Source organism: Ascaphus truei, chromosome 4, assembly GCF_040206685.1.
Source record: "Ascaphus truei isolate aAscTru1 chromosome 4, aAscTru1.hap1, whole genome shotgun sequence".
Lineage (NCBI taxonomy): Eukaryota > Metazoa > Chordata > Amphibia > Anura > Ascaphidae > Ascaphus > Ascaphus truei.
This window is the reverse complement of record NC_134486.1, coordinates 285,646,229-285,661,325: the sequence shown is the minus strand read 5'-3', so window position 1 is coordinate 285,661,325 and position 15,097 is coordinate 285,646,229. Positions and strand designations below refer to the sequence as shown.

The following is a 15,097-nucleotide window of genomic DNA, read 5'->3' as shown; positions in this document are numbered from 1 at the left end:
GTTCATATTCTCATTTTAGTGTTTAAAAAAAAGACCATTTATTGTATTTGTCTGAATTAGTAGGTCTTGTTGCTAGTATACTTACGTGATTTAATAAACACACAGAAGTACTGCCGTTTTATTGATATGCTGGCAGGCAGACTAACATGACCACTTTTTACCATCTGTTTATAAGGCTATATAAAGGCGGCCATGCTTGGTTACTATGGCAACTAACATTTCCAAAACCACGAGTGTTTGCTTAAATGCTCCAACCTTTTCATGCCGGTTACTCTCCCCATTCTATTCCCGCACTCGGCAGAATAGAAAAGTATATCGGTATCTGCCAACCTGCACGTCTCTGCAAAAGCCATTTGGGTTTGACAGTGTTTTTTTTCTCGGCCCCCCTCCCCCCTTGGAATGACTTTTTCAAACTTCACAGGCAGTGTAAATTGATAAGCTGCTTTGGCGCGGTCTCTTACCAGAAGTAAATATCACTTTGCTTGATATTGTTTCTACTATTTCAAGACATTGCGTAATTGTTGGGGGAAAGTTTGTTACGAAGAGTGCACACCGAGCCCACACACAATGACACACGATGCAATGGTTTTAGCAACCGCCATTTTTAAACGTCAAATGAGATTGCGTGGGCTTTTGGATCCGCGGTTAACCCCTTCCATGCCGGTAGAGTCCCGTGGCCCGTACTAGCGACCGCATGATTACTTCCTGCGTGCATTGATGTAAACGATAGGGGAGAACTTTCCTGCTTCCGCTTTATTTCGTGGGCAGGGCTGCAAACTGCGGATGCCCCCCAGAAAACAGCAAAATCGCACGACTTGCCGCATACGTGATAAGGGCCCCATTCATGTTTGTAGAGCACTGAATGGGGTTAATTCTGGGGGAAAGCCTCATAGCAGTGTATTATGTTCAGTGTCCTGTGTAAACTGATACATGCATTGGCCCTGTTGTGTAAAAACTGTTTTAGGGTCATTATCTTAAATGCTTGTTTTGATTTCTTCCTTTTAAATGGGCAAACCATGTTAGCTGACAAAAGTAATCATGCTTACAGCAAAGATTTGCGAATTCGGCTTCTTTGGAAGAGAATGAACATTTTCTTTTCATGGGAGTCTCTGAATGGTGAAGTGTCAGTAACATGTGTCATGTGCCCTTAGCCAGCACGGTCACTGTCACAGAGCAAATAAAAATACGTGGCGAGTTAGGAAGGGGGGCGTTTCCTGTTCAAACTGTTGTTGAACACACATTGACATGTATGTATATCTTTGTGAAGTGAAACTTCTTTAGTGGCACCTATTCTCATGGGGCAAAACTGGAGCGAAGGAGACGAAAATGAAACGGAAGTGACGTGACTCCCCCTCCCCCCCACGTATCGCCGCCGGCGCCGCTCCTAACGGCGGCCGCTCCCTCCACCCCCCACCCACTCCCACCCGCTGTGACATGCGGTGGCGATAGCCGCCGGCGCCGCTCCTAACGGCCGCCGTTACCCCTAGACATGCGCAGAGCTTCTGGTACTGTGGGTGTACCAAGATGGCGGAAGCCCCGCAAGTCCTCCGGCTGTGAGAGGAGGAGCCGCTGCTCAGCCCCTCTCCTCCCTCTTCTATACCTACGCTTCCCCGAGTCCCGCTGACTGAGCGCCGCCGGTGCCGGAGGAGGAGAGGAGCCCCAGGATCATGACGGCCGCTGCGCTGTCAGCATGTGCCGCGCATGTGCGCACAGACGTTATCGTGCGCTCCTGGCTCCTGCTCCGGTAACGCGGGAAGCGGGGAGTTTGAGCGCGCCGCTTCCCACGCAGCACTGCCGGAGGGGGCTCTTAATCACGGTATCAGCCCCTCACATACGGCGGGCCCGGTGCGGCCGCGTCTCCGTGGGCGGGGGGAAGGAGAGACTCAGACAGAGCCGCAGCTCCGCCTGGGGTGGGGGGGAGTCAGAGGAGAGAGGGGGCAGGACACAGAAAGAGAGACACACACACATATTCACATATATACACACACACATATAGACACACACACACACACACACACTGACTGACACACATACACACACACTGACTGACACACATACATACATACACACACACACACTGACTGACACATACACACATACTGACTGACACACACACTGACTCACACAAATACACACACACACTGACTCACACACATACACACATACACACACACTGACTCACACACATACACATACACACACACACACTGACTCACACACATACACACACACTGACACACTGACTGACACACATACACACACTGACTGACACACACACACTGACTGACACACACACACACACATACACACTGACACGCACGCACACTGACTGACACACATACGCACGCACACTGACTGACACACATACGCACGCACGCACATTGACTGACACACATACGCACGCACACTGACTGACACACATACGCACGCACACTGACTGACACACATACGCACGCACACTGACTGACACACATACGCACGCACACTGACTGACACACATACGCACGCACACTGACTGACACACATACGCACACTGACCGACACAGAGAGACATTCACACAACACAGAGAGAGCGACATACACTGACACACACACACTAACACATGCGCACACTGACTGACACACATGCACACACTGACTGACACACATGCACACAGTGACTGACACACATGCACACAGTGACTGACACACATACACACAGTGACCGACAAACACACAAACAAACACACATACATACTCTCTGACTGACACACATACATACTCTCTGACTGACACACATACATACTCACTGACTGACACATACACACACTGACTGACACGTGTGCCGAGCACGCGCGTTATAAGTCAATTTCTGTGACAAAAGTCAAAGAAGTTTCACTTACTATGCGCGTGCACAGCACACACAGCTTTTCTTATCAAAATGTTAATCAACAGAGACAGCAACAACAACAAAAATCTTTCCCTTTATTTCAAAAGGACACAAGAGAATCAGAAGAGGGGGGGAGGAGGAGGGGGCTACAGGTCCGCCTCCAAAAGGAAGAAGTTTTGAAATATAAATATAATATATAAATATATCAGGAACTGCTCTCTCCCCCATAGAGTTGTCACTACTGGATAAAGGCCTACAATTTTCACCTTCAATGAACTTTAATTTGTTTGAAACCACTATTGATGTGTATAAGTTTGTTCGGAAATTATCCTTGAAAAAGTTTTTTTTATATAGCGCCCACAGCTGTATGCTGCACTTTACAGAAGAGACAGTACAGGGAATTCTTTTTCTTTTAACTTTATTTTGAATGTTTTTATAAATGATGTAGGTTAATGGGGAAGGATACAAAAAATAATAGAGATGGGGGGGGGGGGACATGGCCCAATATATATACATTTCTATTTGATCATAAATGTACTTCAGATCCAGTACATTTACATATTTATATGTTAAAATTCGGACATTCTGCAGATTCCCAGGGGAGCCAAATCTCAGAGAATTTATCAAAAAAATCCATTAACAGACTTGTGAGATTTTCCATAAGATTAACTTTTGTGATTTATTTTTATAAAATCGTAGTCATTGCTGGAGATTCTTCCTTTTTCCAGAAGTTAGCTACTGTATAGCGTAACAAAGACAGGACATGAAGTCCAATCATGGTGCAACAGAAATATTTCGCAGGTATATCATATAATAAGTCCCATATGTAACGGATATCAGTAGTCTTGATCCTGGGTATACAAGTCTAAATGAAACTGCTCCAATGTCTTTGACAAAGGGCTTAGCCCGAAACGCGTCAGAGTGGGTGGTTGTTCCTTTTATGGTGTCTCCCCTAGTCGCTCAATAAAGTAGTTTTTAAACCTATGGTGTGCTGGTTCCTGCTATTTGTCCCTGCGCTGTGCTCCACTTTCCTCCCCAGAGGCTGTTTTTTACTGTATAGCGTATCTGGTGGCCGATAATATGTGTGAAGTCAATATTTGGAATTGTTGAGGTATGTCTTGGGATTTTTTCAAATAAAAGAATACTGTAAATTAATCTCTTGAAATTCTTCGATGGGTTAGTTCTTCGACCAAAGCAAAGATCTGGGACGAAGTTTGGGAACTTTTGGGACAAGAACACCAGTTATGAGACATTGTTCCAAATTCACTGCATTCTCTCCTGCATCTATTGGAATATTGCTGATATATTTTAGTACAGGGAATTCTTATACAATAAGTGCCAGAAACAAAAGGAAAGGAAATCCCTGCCCCGGGGAGCTTACAATCTAAGTGGTATGTTGGGAAACTTGCAGAGACAGCAGGTGAGGGAACAAGTGCAGCAGATGGCAGTGCTTGGCCACAATGGTTGGTAGGAGCAGGTGTGGGACAGTAGCCATGAGTGCAGTCTTTTAAAGCGCTTCATTTAAGAAGTGTGTTTTAAGGTTTGACTTTAAGGGGAGAAAGAAGGTGCTTGGCGTATACCGAGTGTGAGGGAGTTCCACAGGCAGACATCGTACAAAAGGGAGTCGTTCGATGAAATTAAACCCCTCGCAAGCCTGACTTTATCATGTTTGCAATCTAATGTTTAACATTATTTTTAAATATAGGGTGTTTATTGATTTATCTTGGTCCTTGGAGTTATTCCTACTGTACCTCTTGCTTACAAATTCTTTGCTTTTTCCTTTTACCTTACGGTCTGTGGCACAAACCCCCCAAGTCTTGGAGAGAAAAAGGCATTTTCTTCTGCTTTTTTGAAATGACTCCTTGATAATTCAGCTTTTATCTCCCATAAAGACGCCAAAGCTAAAATTGTGACCTCTGAATTGACAACTCCTTTCTGCCCGTACTGTCGTTCGGCAAAATTAGTATTCTGCTAATTGGATGCAGCAGTTCTTATTTTTACTTCTATTTTGTAACCTTCCAGATAATGAATTGATGTGAGATACAATCATCCGTATGTGGCAGTTTCCATTTAGAGACCGTTGCTGCCCTTTTTTGGTTCACTTAGGTAGTATTAAACCCTTTAAATCGGTTTCAAATGCATAGGTGCGGATGACCTCTTACAGAAGAAAACAAAAAAGGTTGTTGAAGAAAAATTATTCTTCATATTAACAGTATTATGTGTTGCAATAAAAGTTCATATTGCATCCTGGTTTTCACAGGTGTGTACATTTTGTTTAGGAATGATCAATATTGATGAGATTCTTGGTTTATTTGATATTTTTCGTAAAATGTAATTTGGTAGGTTTTGAAATGTATTATACTAAAAATGGTATTAAAAAAAAGCTAAACGGTAGAATGAGTGATTAAGGCTAAAACAGAACAGTTTTTAAAACCTTTTTCACTGCAAATATTCGCCAGTACTGCCCTGGTGTCTAAATGGGACACACTCGATACAGAATGGGATCCCGCTGTGATTAAAGGTGGAATGTTAACGGCTACACGTGAAGTGCTTCCCTTAATAAGAAAGGAGTTGGAAATACTGAAACTCACAGCTTTACCTTCATCACCCCGAAGAACACTTATTGTGGGAAACGCACGGCGAGACACGTCACAACCGCCACACTTCCGCATCAGGACCGGGCGATGCATACGAGGAGGAGACGCTACATAATTGCATTGAGCCAGCACACTCCTCTAGCTTTCGCTGGTTTCCGCTTGGTGGACTCTCGCGTCCTTGTGATGTTTCCGGAGGATTGTCTCACTGTGTGCGCTACCCTTGTGGCTTAGTCCCTTTAATTTTGAGCTGGACTGCAATTCCATTATTGAGACGGCAGTCTCCTTTTACCCCTGCTATTGAGCTGGCACGGTGAGTATTGTCCTGTGGTATCTATGTAGCTACCTTAATTTATAGGATAATGGGAATGCGTTGAGATACAATTATGTAGCATACAGTTGTGTGAAAAAGAAAGTACACCCTCTTTGAATTCAATGGTTTTACATATCAGGACATAATAACAATCATCTGTTCCTTAGCAAGTCTTAAAATAAGGTAAATACAACCTCAGATGAACAACAACACATGACATATTACACCGTGTCATGATTTATTTAACAAAAATACAGCCAAAATGGAGAAGCCATGTGTGAAAACATAAGTACACCCTTACTTCTTCCATAGGAATTAAGATGCTAAGTAGCAGACAGGTGCTGCTAATCAAATGCCCTTGATTAATTGATCATCAGCAAGTGTGACCACCTCTATAAAAGCCGAAGTTTTAACAGTTTGCTGGTCTGGAGCATTCAGGTGTGTGTTAACACAATGCCAAGGAGGAAAGACATCAGCAATGATCTTAGAGAAGCAATTGTTGCTGCCCATCAATCTGGGAAGGGTTATAAGGCAATTTCCAAACAATTTAAAGTCCATCATTCTACAGTGAGAAAGATTATTCAAAAGTGGAAAACATTCAAGACAATTGCCAATCTTCCCAGGAGTGGACGTCCCAGCAAATTCACCCCAAGGTCAGACCGTGCAATGCTCAGAGAAATTGCAAAAAACCCAAGAGTTACATCTCAGACTCTACAGGCCTCAGTTAGCATGTTAAATGTTAAAGTTCATGACAGTACAATTAGAAAAAGACTGAACAAGTATGGTTTATTTGGAAGGGTTGCCAGGAGAAAGCCTCTTCTCTCTAAAAAGAACATGGCAGCAGGGCTTAGGTTTGCAAAGTTGCATCTGAACAAACCACAAGACTTCTGGAACAATGTCCTTTGGACAGACGAGACCAAAGTGGAGATATTTGGCCATAATGCACAGCGCCACGTTTGGCGAAAACCAAACATAGCATATCAACACAAACGCCTCATACCAACTGTCAAGCACGGTGGCGGAGGGGTGATGATTTGGGCTTGTTTTGCTGCCACAGGACCTTGGAACCTTGCAGTCATTAAGTCCACTATGAACTCCTCTGTAATCCAAAGTATTCTAGATTCAAATGTGAGGCAATCTGTCTGACTGCTAAAGCTTGGCCGAAATTGGGTCATGCAACAGGACAATGATCCCAAGCACCAGCAAATCTACAACAGAATGGCTGAAAAAGAAAAGAATCAAGGTGTTGCAATGGCCCAGTCAAAGTCCAGACCTCAACCTGATTGAAATGCTGTGGTGGGACCTTAAGAGAGCTGTGCATAAACCAATGCCCACAAACCTCAATGAACTGAAGCAACGTTGTAAAGAAGAGTGGGCCAAAATTCCTCCACAACGATGTGAGAGACTGATAAAGTCATACAGAAAACGATTACTTTTCGTTATTGCTGCTAAATGTGGTTCTACAAGCTATTGAATCATAAGGTATACTTAGTTTTTCACACATGGCTTCTCCATTTTGGCTTTATTTTTGTTAAATAAATCATGACACGGTGTAATATGTCATGTGTTGTTGTTCAACTGAGGTTGTATTTAGCTAATTTTAAGCCCTGCTAAGGAACAGATGATTGTTATTATGTCCTGATATGTAAAACCATAGAATTCAACGAGGGTGTACTTTCTTTTTCACACAACTGTATATAATGACTCTATGCTTCTCAATGTTTCAGGTCCTGTGGTCAGATACCCAAGCTGTCCTTCACAGAGAAATTACTGTATAATTAGTAGACTTGGCATGTCTGATTCCCACCTAGAATTATATATGACACTAAGGCAGACAGAGCCTGTGAAAAACTTGAACATATCCTACTTTTAGTTCTGAGGTTGTATTTACCTAATTTTAAGACCTGCTAAGGAACTGCTAAGGAACTGCTAAGGATTGTTATTATGTTCTGATATGTAAAACCATAGAGTTCAAAGAGGGTGTACTTTCTTTTTCACGCCACTGTATATACTGTAACTACATGTGTTGTATTGAGTAGGTAGGAATTCAGTGAGAGGGTTCCTCGAACCCTCTGGGTGTGCAAACATCTTCATACTTTGCTTAACACTGTACCTTAAATTGATAACTCTGTCATGACTTTTATGGTGTAATGATGAGGTTTTGTATTGATACTGTATTGACCTGTAGAAGTGTTTTAAACCATGTATTCCTCTTTCCGCTATATATATATTTTAATCTAATTTTGTATGTAGTTGTATATTAAAGGGAATTTGAGTACCAGTCTATTGTGCATCTTCCCTTCTTTTTTGGTGTTCTCTTTTACCTTTATTTACACTGGGCACCATAATGCACAAGGTAAATCAGTTTGATTTGCATATGGCAATGGATCTATAATTCAAATTGACCAGATTCTTTCACATCATCAGTTGTTCACGTGAATTGTACCAAAATCATTGATGCTCAGATGCAGCACAATCATCCTTCTTTCTGCTATACGTTACAATTGTCCCAGTGTTCTCTTCGCTGTTCCTTTCAAACTGAAAGCAAGTTCCTTATCTCATAGTTACATACTGTAGTAGATGAGGTTGAAAAAAGACATGCGTCCATCAAGTTCAACCTATGCTAAATTTAGACGACAGATACTTTATCCGTACTTACAGTATATTGATCCAGAGGAAGGCAAACAAAAGCCCCCAGTGACATATCATCCAATGATCTTTCATAAGGGGAAAAATAAATTCCTTCCTGACTCCAAGAATTGGCAATCGGATTACTCCCTGGATCAATATCCTTCCCATGTTTACTTATTTGGTATATCCCTTTATACCTTTCCTTTCTAAAAAAATATGTCCAACCTTTTTTTAACAAATCTATTGTATCTGCCATCACAGTCTCCATGGGTAATGAATTCCACATTTTAACTGCCCTTACTATAAAGAACCCTTTTCTTTGTTGCTGGTGAATTCTCCTTTCGTCCAACCTTAAGGGAAGACCATGTGTCATTTGTACTGCCATTTGGATGAATAGTTCTTTTGAAAGCTCCTTGTACTGTCCCCGAGTATATTTGTATATAGTTATCATATCCCCTCTTAGATGCCTCTTTTCTAATGTAAATAAATCTAATTTAGCTAGTCTCACCCACCATGCAATGTGGGAGTGTGGGCATTAAGCAGCTTCAGATAGTGATCCAGCTTTCTCAGGTTTTTGTAATAAAAAGTAGCACTTTTAGTGCATGGAACAACATCATCTAAAATGTTGGTATGGGGTCTCCAAAGCTCATGTACAACTGCATCAACAAATGGATCTTATGTTAGTTCTTTACAAGGCATTGCCATTTCGGAGCAACATGTCTACTCGTTATCTGATTTTCTCTAAAACATGTACTTGACCTCTTGCTTTCAACCTGTATTTCCTGAAATTGTACAGTTCTGTTTGTATACCTAAATCCATTTTATCTGTAAAAAGCTTCCCCATTGCTATTTACTTACACAAAGTGCGAACCATGTATATATCACCACTGTACAATAGAAACATACCGACCAATAAAGCAATACACGGAAAGAGCATCAGATATGAAGATCAACACCGGTAGAAAGGGGATCCTTTACCCGTAGAGCTTACAGTTTGAGCTACGTCCTGTTTTTTTGGACTGTTATACTTAACTATTGTCTCTCTCGCTGTCATCTATCAGCTTTCCCTCCACTGTTTCTCTCATCTTTCAGTTTTTTTTCTCCTCTCTCATACCTTTCAGTTTCTTCCCCCCACTCTTTCTCTCATCGTTCAGTTTTTTCTCGCTCTCTCGTACCTTTCAATTTTTTCTCCCACCCCCCAATCTTTCTCTCATCCGCCAGTTTTCCCCCCCTCTCTTTCTCTGTGTTTCTCAATATTGCCAACCTTCTACTTGTTAGCCAAATGATCCTTGGCACAGCACTCGGTCACCTGCTGTCCAGTGTTCTGATTTCTATTGCAGTCAGACGCTTAAATGTCCTCATCTGGTTTCTGAAAAAAGTCGAAGATTGATGCATTTTTTTTTGTTCCTTTTTTGCTGGTGTTGCTCTCCTTTCCCTCTTCTCCAGGCGTCTGACTGCTGCCACATGCTCATCAAATATAATTGCTGCATCTGGAAGGTTTTTGTGTAGTACAGTACTTAGTTGATGTAGAGCCCTTGGAGGGATCACTCAGGTACATATATTCATCTGGCCCCTAAAGCAATGTCAAGTGGTTGATGAAGACCTTTGTTTCTGTGGCCTGGACACGTAGACCTGAAATGAGACATGTCTGTGAGGATTTCGTTTTAGCAAAAAAATCAAATGTCATCATTCTATAAGGATTGTTTAATTCTGATGGGTTTTTTTTTTAGGATGTCATTAATTTAGCTAGAACTTATTTGGACCATTTTATTTCATATTTATAAACCTTTTTAGCAAAGTGTATTACATAGTTTAAATAAAAACATTGATGCACACTGTTGCAAACTCTTCCAGCACTGCAGGGGCTAAAATGTTTGGTGCAGAGGGCCAAAACGTGTCCGATATGGCCTTTAGGTTAGGGGTAAAGCACTTTAAGTATTGCTGAAGGTGCTTACCCCCTGGGCTGCTATCTGACATAGTGATGGGCCCCTACAAAGGGCATTATCTCTTATAATCAAGAATTATACAAGTTGTATCCTGATTGAGTAAGGTGAACCCAGCTATGGTGTTTATTAGCGTACGTCGTCAGACAATAGAAAAACAGTCCGCGAGTAACTATTGATGCAGAGGGAGTTACTCGCGCAAAAGCAAATGAATCGTAGAGGACTTAATTCAATCTTGATTAAAAGTATAGGGCTTTCATGACAGATCAACAGTTGCACGTGTCTACGGGCGTCCATTTTCGCGGGTCACTCCCACTTCTTCAGACTTACGACTCTGATGAAGGGTGTGTGTGACCCAAATAACGCGTCAAGGCTGTTACCTGTACTTATTAACCTGAAATGAAAGCCCCCTAATCAAGTTTGAATAAAGGCATGGAGATTTAATTTGGTTTTTGCGTGAGTAACTCCCTCTGTAATGATAGTTACTGCCCATTTTGCAAATGTGTGTTCTCCATCGCTCGGGAGTTGAGCCAACCGAGGTCTGAATGAGCTGTAGAAGGCTGATTTACAATAGAGTAGAATGTAATACTTTACAATGCAGCTCTATCTGTCCCACACACTCAATAAAATCAGCTAAGCTCGTATCATCATGATTTGGTGAAGATACATTTAGTTATTTTTTGGTAATGCATCTTCACCTCCCAAGAAATGGCTGAAATTGTTCCTAAAACTTTTTTATTTTTCTAGCTTCAGTATTTTGAAAAAGTACCGAATTAAATTTCTCTTAGAACGTTAAACGTTCTCATCCCTTTGAGCGCCGGACCAGTGTGCAGAGCTAAGATATGCGAAGATCTGAAAGATATTGGCATTAAACAATTCTTGATTAACTCTGGAAATCTAAATATCCTTACAGTTCTCCTCTTAATGCCAATGTCACCACATGTTAAGTATGTAATGATGATGGTTATACTAGTGTATAAAGGCCTTTTTTGGATCAAGAAGTAGCCACAAAACTAGTTATAACGGGTAAGAAACATGGTTACAACCTCAATTTACCTCCTTCCTTTCCGTGTTTTGTACTGTGTTCTATATATTTAAAGTTTCTTTTTCCCCTTCACTTTCTTGCCAGAAATAGCATATTTTAATGTCAGGAGGGCAAACATTCTGGAAAGTATGAAAATGAAAGAAAAATAGGCCTCTTTGTGTAGGTGTCCTGTCATTCCCGTACTGATAAAGAAGTTCATTATCAGTCCCAGAAGCAGTAGCCCGAGGTCATACTACTGCATCCCGAGAATGACTGCACACACTCATACAACTGTCAAAACATATGTCACTCCTGAGAAATGTAAGAAATGATGGTTAATGGAGGCACCAAAGTGGGTTACATTCATTTTTGTGCTACCTTGTTTATTGCCAAATGTGACGTTTTAGAGGAGAGTTGGCAGACGACCCCAATCTAGATCACCGCCTGCATTTGATTCACATTGTTCTATTGAAATTCAATAGATTTCTTATGCCGTTCCCGAGCAAAGGTGTTTAAATTATAAATGCAAATCAGCTAGCACTGCCATTCACTCAGATTTCAGCAGGGGGTTCAGGTCAGTTTGGAAAGACATGACTGTGCTGGAATATGATTTCAAGATTTTGCAGTTCTTTGCTTTGGTGCCAATGCGCTTTAGACTCCATTGCAGAAGTGCTTCACTCCAGTCCTCAAGAGGACCGCCCAACAAGTCAGGTTTTAAGGATATCCCAGCTTCAGCACCGGTGGCTCAGTCTCCAATTGAGCCACTGATTGAGCCACCTGTGCTGAAGCGGGGACATCCTCAAAACCTGACCTGTAGGGGGGGTCTTGAGGACTGGAGTAGAACACCCCTGCCTTATTACAGTATATTCTCTTTCCTTGTTTGTGCAAGCTATATCTGCGTTATCTTGGGTTATATATAAATATATATAAAATGGGATATACAGTACTACAGCTCGCGGTTACATTTGCTCTTCTATCACTCATTGGCTGCCATTTTTTTAGCTAAAATATAATTGTCTTTTTGCACCTACTTCCCATTTTGACTGTTGGGTAGATCATGTTGTTTCCAGCAGTGACCCGTTGCGTTTGTTTCCTTGCTGGCAGGGCGTTTGTGTACGACAGCCGAAACAACCTGCAGATGCGCGGCCTGGTGGTGTTGCTCATTTCTAAAGCAGCCGGGCCTAGCAAGACCGCCGACGTCTCCTGCCAGCATGACATGATTAGCGGCATTTATACCAGGTGAGAAACGAGACGGCCGCTCTGCGGTTATTGTGTTCATTTAACAGTATTAGTATTTTTTACATTGCATGTACTGGATCTTTCCCTCATTCGGCTTGTTGTCCTGTGATAAAACATTTACATATTCAGTATGCACAATGTATTTGATCCAAAATTGCACTTTATAGGGTCCATCTGGTCAGGCAGAGTTGCAGACTAATTACTGACAGCACACAATCATTTTAGCTGGAAAAATGACATTTCAGCCAGCCAGCCAAAATAATTTCCCCCAATCCACAAATCCTCATTTCTTTAATCAGATGAATGGATGTGCTGTATTCTGTTCCTTTCCATGTACCTTATTCTCTTCTCCTGCACTCTTCTCTATCCACCCCTTTCATATCTTTGGTCAGTCCTATTACACATTTACTTCCCTATTTATTCCCCCTCCCCCTTGTCGCCTTTACCTCGTCCGTACTCTTTTTGCCCTTTCTCCCCCCTTTGTAAATGGGCTGTGGGAGAGATACTCATTAGCCATAGCCAAGCTCCTAGCCCGTTGTCTCATAGCTTCATGCCACCTCTCTCCCACCCTTCATTCGGCGAACTGCAGTGCCTGTTCTGTCATTTCAGCAGCATGACCAGAAGGTAATGGGAAGTTCCAAAATAGGTTGGCATGGTGTGATTGACACACAACAGACATGTGGCTCCAACAAAGGAGAACTCAGATACCTCCAAATCTAGTGACAGCCACAGCCTTGTCCACAGCAAATGCATGTTTCCAACCCTGGCTATCATGTTTCAATAGTGGAGCATGAGAAAATGTAACATGCCCAGAATTGTGCACCTCATTTACATGAGATGTACACTAGCAAACAAAAAGATGAGGACATTCATCCATATGGGCAGTGGCGTAGCTAGACAGGCGCGGGCCCCCAGGCAACATTTTTTCCAGGGCTCCATACATATTCTGTAGATTCAGGAGTTTCCATCGGGCCCCCCACATGTTGGTGGCCCTTCGAGCCCCCCTTCATTTACACCTCTCTCATGTTGTTCTCTCCCCCCTCTCACACCCCCTCCCTCACTACCTGCTTTTCCTCTCACACACCCCCTCTGCTATCACAAAGTAGACCCCCCCTCCACACTCAATCGCCTACGCACATTCATTTCCCCCTCCCCCCTGGCCACACACATACAATTCACCCCCTACAATACAGTACCCCCCCCCCCCCACAATACACATGCTACAATAACCACCTACACACACACTACGATAACCCACCCCCACACACACACACACACTACAATAACCTCGCCCTCCCCACACACACACTACAATAAACCCCCCACACTAAAAATTACCCCCCCACATACACACACTGCAATAGCCCCCTGAGGATGATGGAAGGGTCTTACTGGGAGGATGAGAAGCGGGGTGGGAGGGAGCAGCTGAAGAGCGGAGGGGCGATCTGACTGTGTGTGTGAAGAGTGGAGGTCTGACCGAGCTGCTGTTGAGGCGTCTGATAATGCAAATATGCGTAAACGGGGGGAGTAATATGGTGTTTTTGCACCAGGGGCAAGTTTCACCAACTGCGCCCCCCAGCATACTGACAGACTCTGAAGCACACACAGCACACTGACAGACTCTGAAGTACACACACACAGCACAGACAGAGCAAAGTGTAACTGACAAATTTAAACACAAACACACAAAGCATACTGACACACAAATACACACAGCATACCTTCCCACAGCAGCACATGGTAACTCCTCCCCCTGATGTCATGGAGAGCAGGGGCGGGCAGAGCTCTGCAGCTCTCTGCCTCAGTTCTGCCCCAGCCTCTGATGCCTGCTCTCTGCAAACTCCTCCCCTCCCTCCCTGCTCCCGATCCAGCTTTGATGCGGCTGTTAAGGGGACGGGAGGAGGAAGGAGGCCCTGACTTAAGTGACCGGACAGTTACACAGCTGGGCCAAATGTCCCTGCTCTTCTCCCTGTCGGCGGCCCTGAGCGGGCCCCCGGGCCCTTGCCCTGGCTATAGCTACGCCCCTGGATATGGGGATCTTTTCCATTTGTCATTTTTATTGAGAATATAGAAGGAAAGGCTTTTTGACCTTTTACAAGTGATATTTAAAAAGGGGCACAAGATGATTTTTCATTACGGTGTTTTATTTTAAACACAATCTCATCACCTGGAAATTGGCTAACAGCAATTCTAAAAGGTACAAAGAAGACTTTTTACACTTTTGTCCCCCATGAAATTTAGATATTTGCTAATATTGTTTAAACTCAAACACAATACCTGATGGACTCTATTTACATGTGTTCTTTCCCTACACAGGATCTGTATTATATCAGCTCTATACAGATCCTATTGATTGGATTAGACGAGTTTCTAATAACAAGCTATACCTACCTCTGTTTGTTCAAGTAAAGACACACCACAGCATGAGTTAATTTTGTTCACCTATATCCTTGTTGCCTTCAGTACTTGCTTGATACATTGTCG

The 15,097-nt window shown here is 42.8% G+C and overlaps 1 protein-coding gene across 4 annotated transcripts in view; it reads left to right on the top strand.

Annotated features, from left to right (window-relative positions):
• PDSS2 (decaprenyl diphosphate synthase subunit 2) overlaps nt 1-15,097 on the top strand; it is a 202,436-nt gene that overhangs the window by 46,934 nt on the left and 140,405 nt on the right. For 3 of the 4 annotated variants that reach the window (XM_075597558.1, XM_075597556.1, XM_075597557.1), the window contains exon 3: nt 12,479-12,613. The exons of the other annotated variant lie outside the window; for it this stretch is intronic. In XM_075597558.1, coding sequence (XP_075453673.1) covers nt 12,479-12,613 — 135 coding nt within the window. The remainder of the gene's footprint in view (nt 1-12,478; nt 12,614-15,097) is intronic. 4 annotated transcript variants of the gene reach the window in all.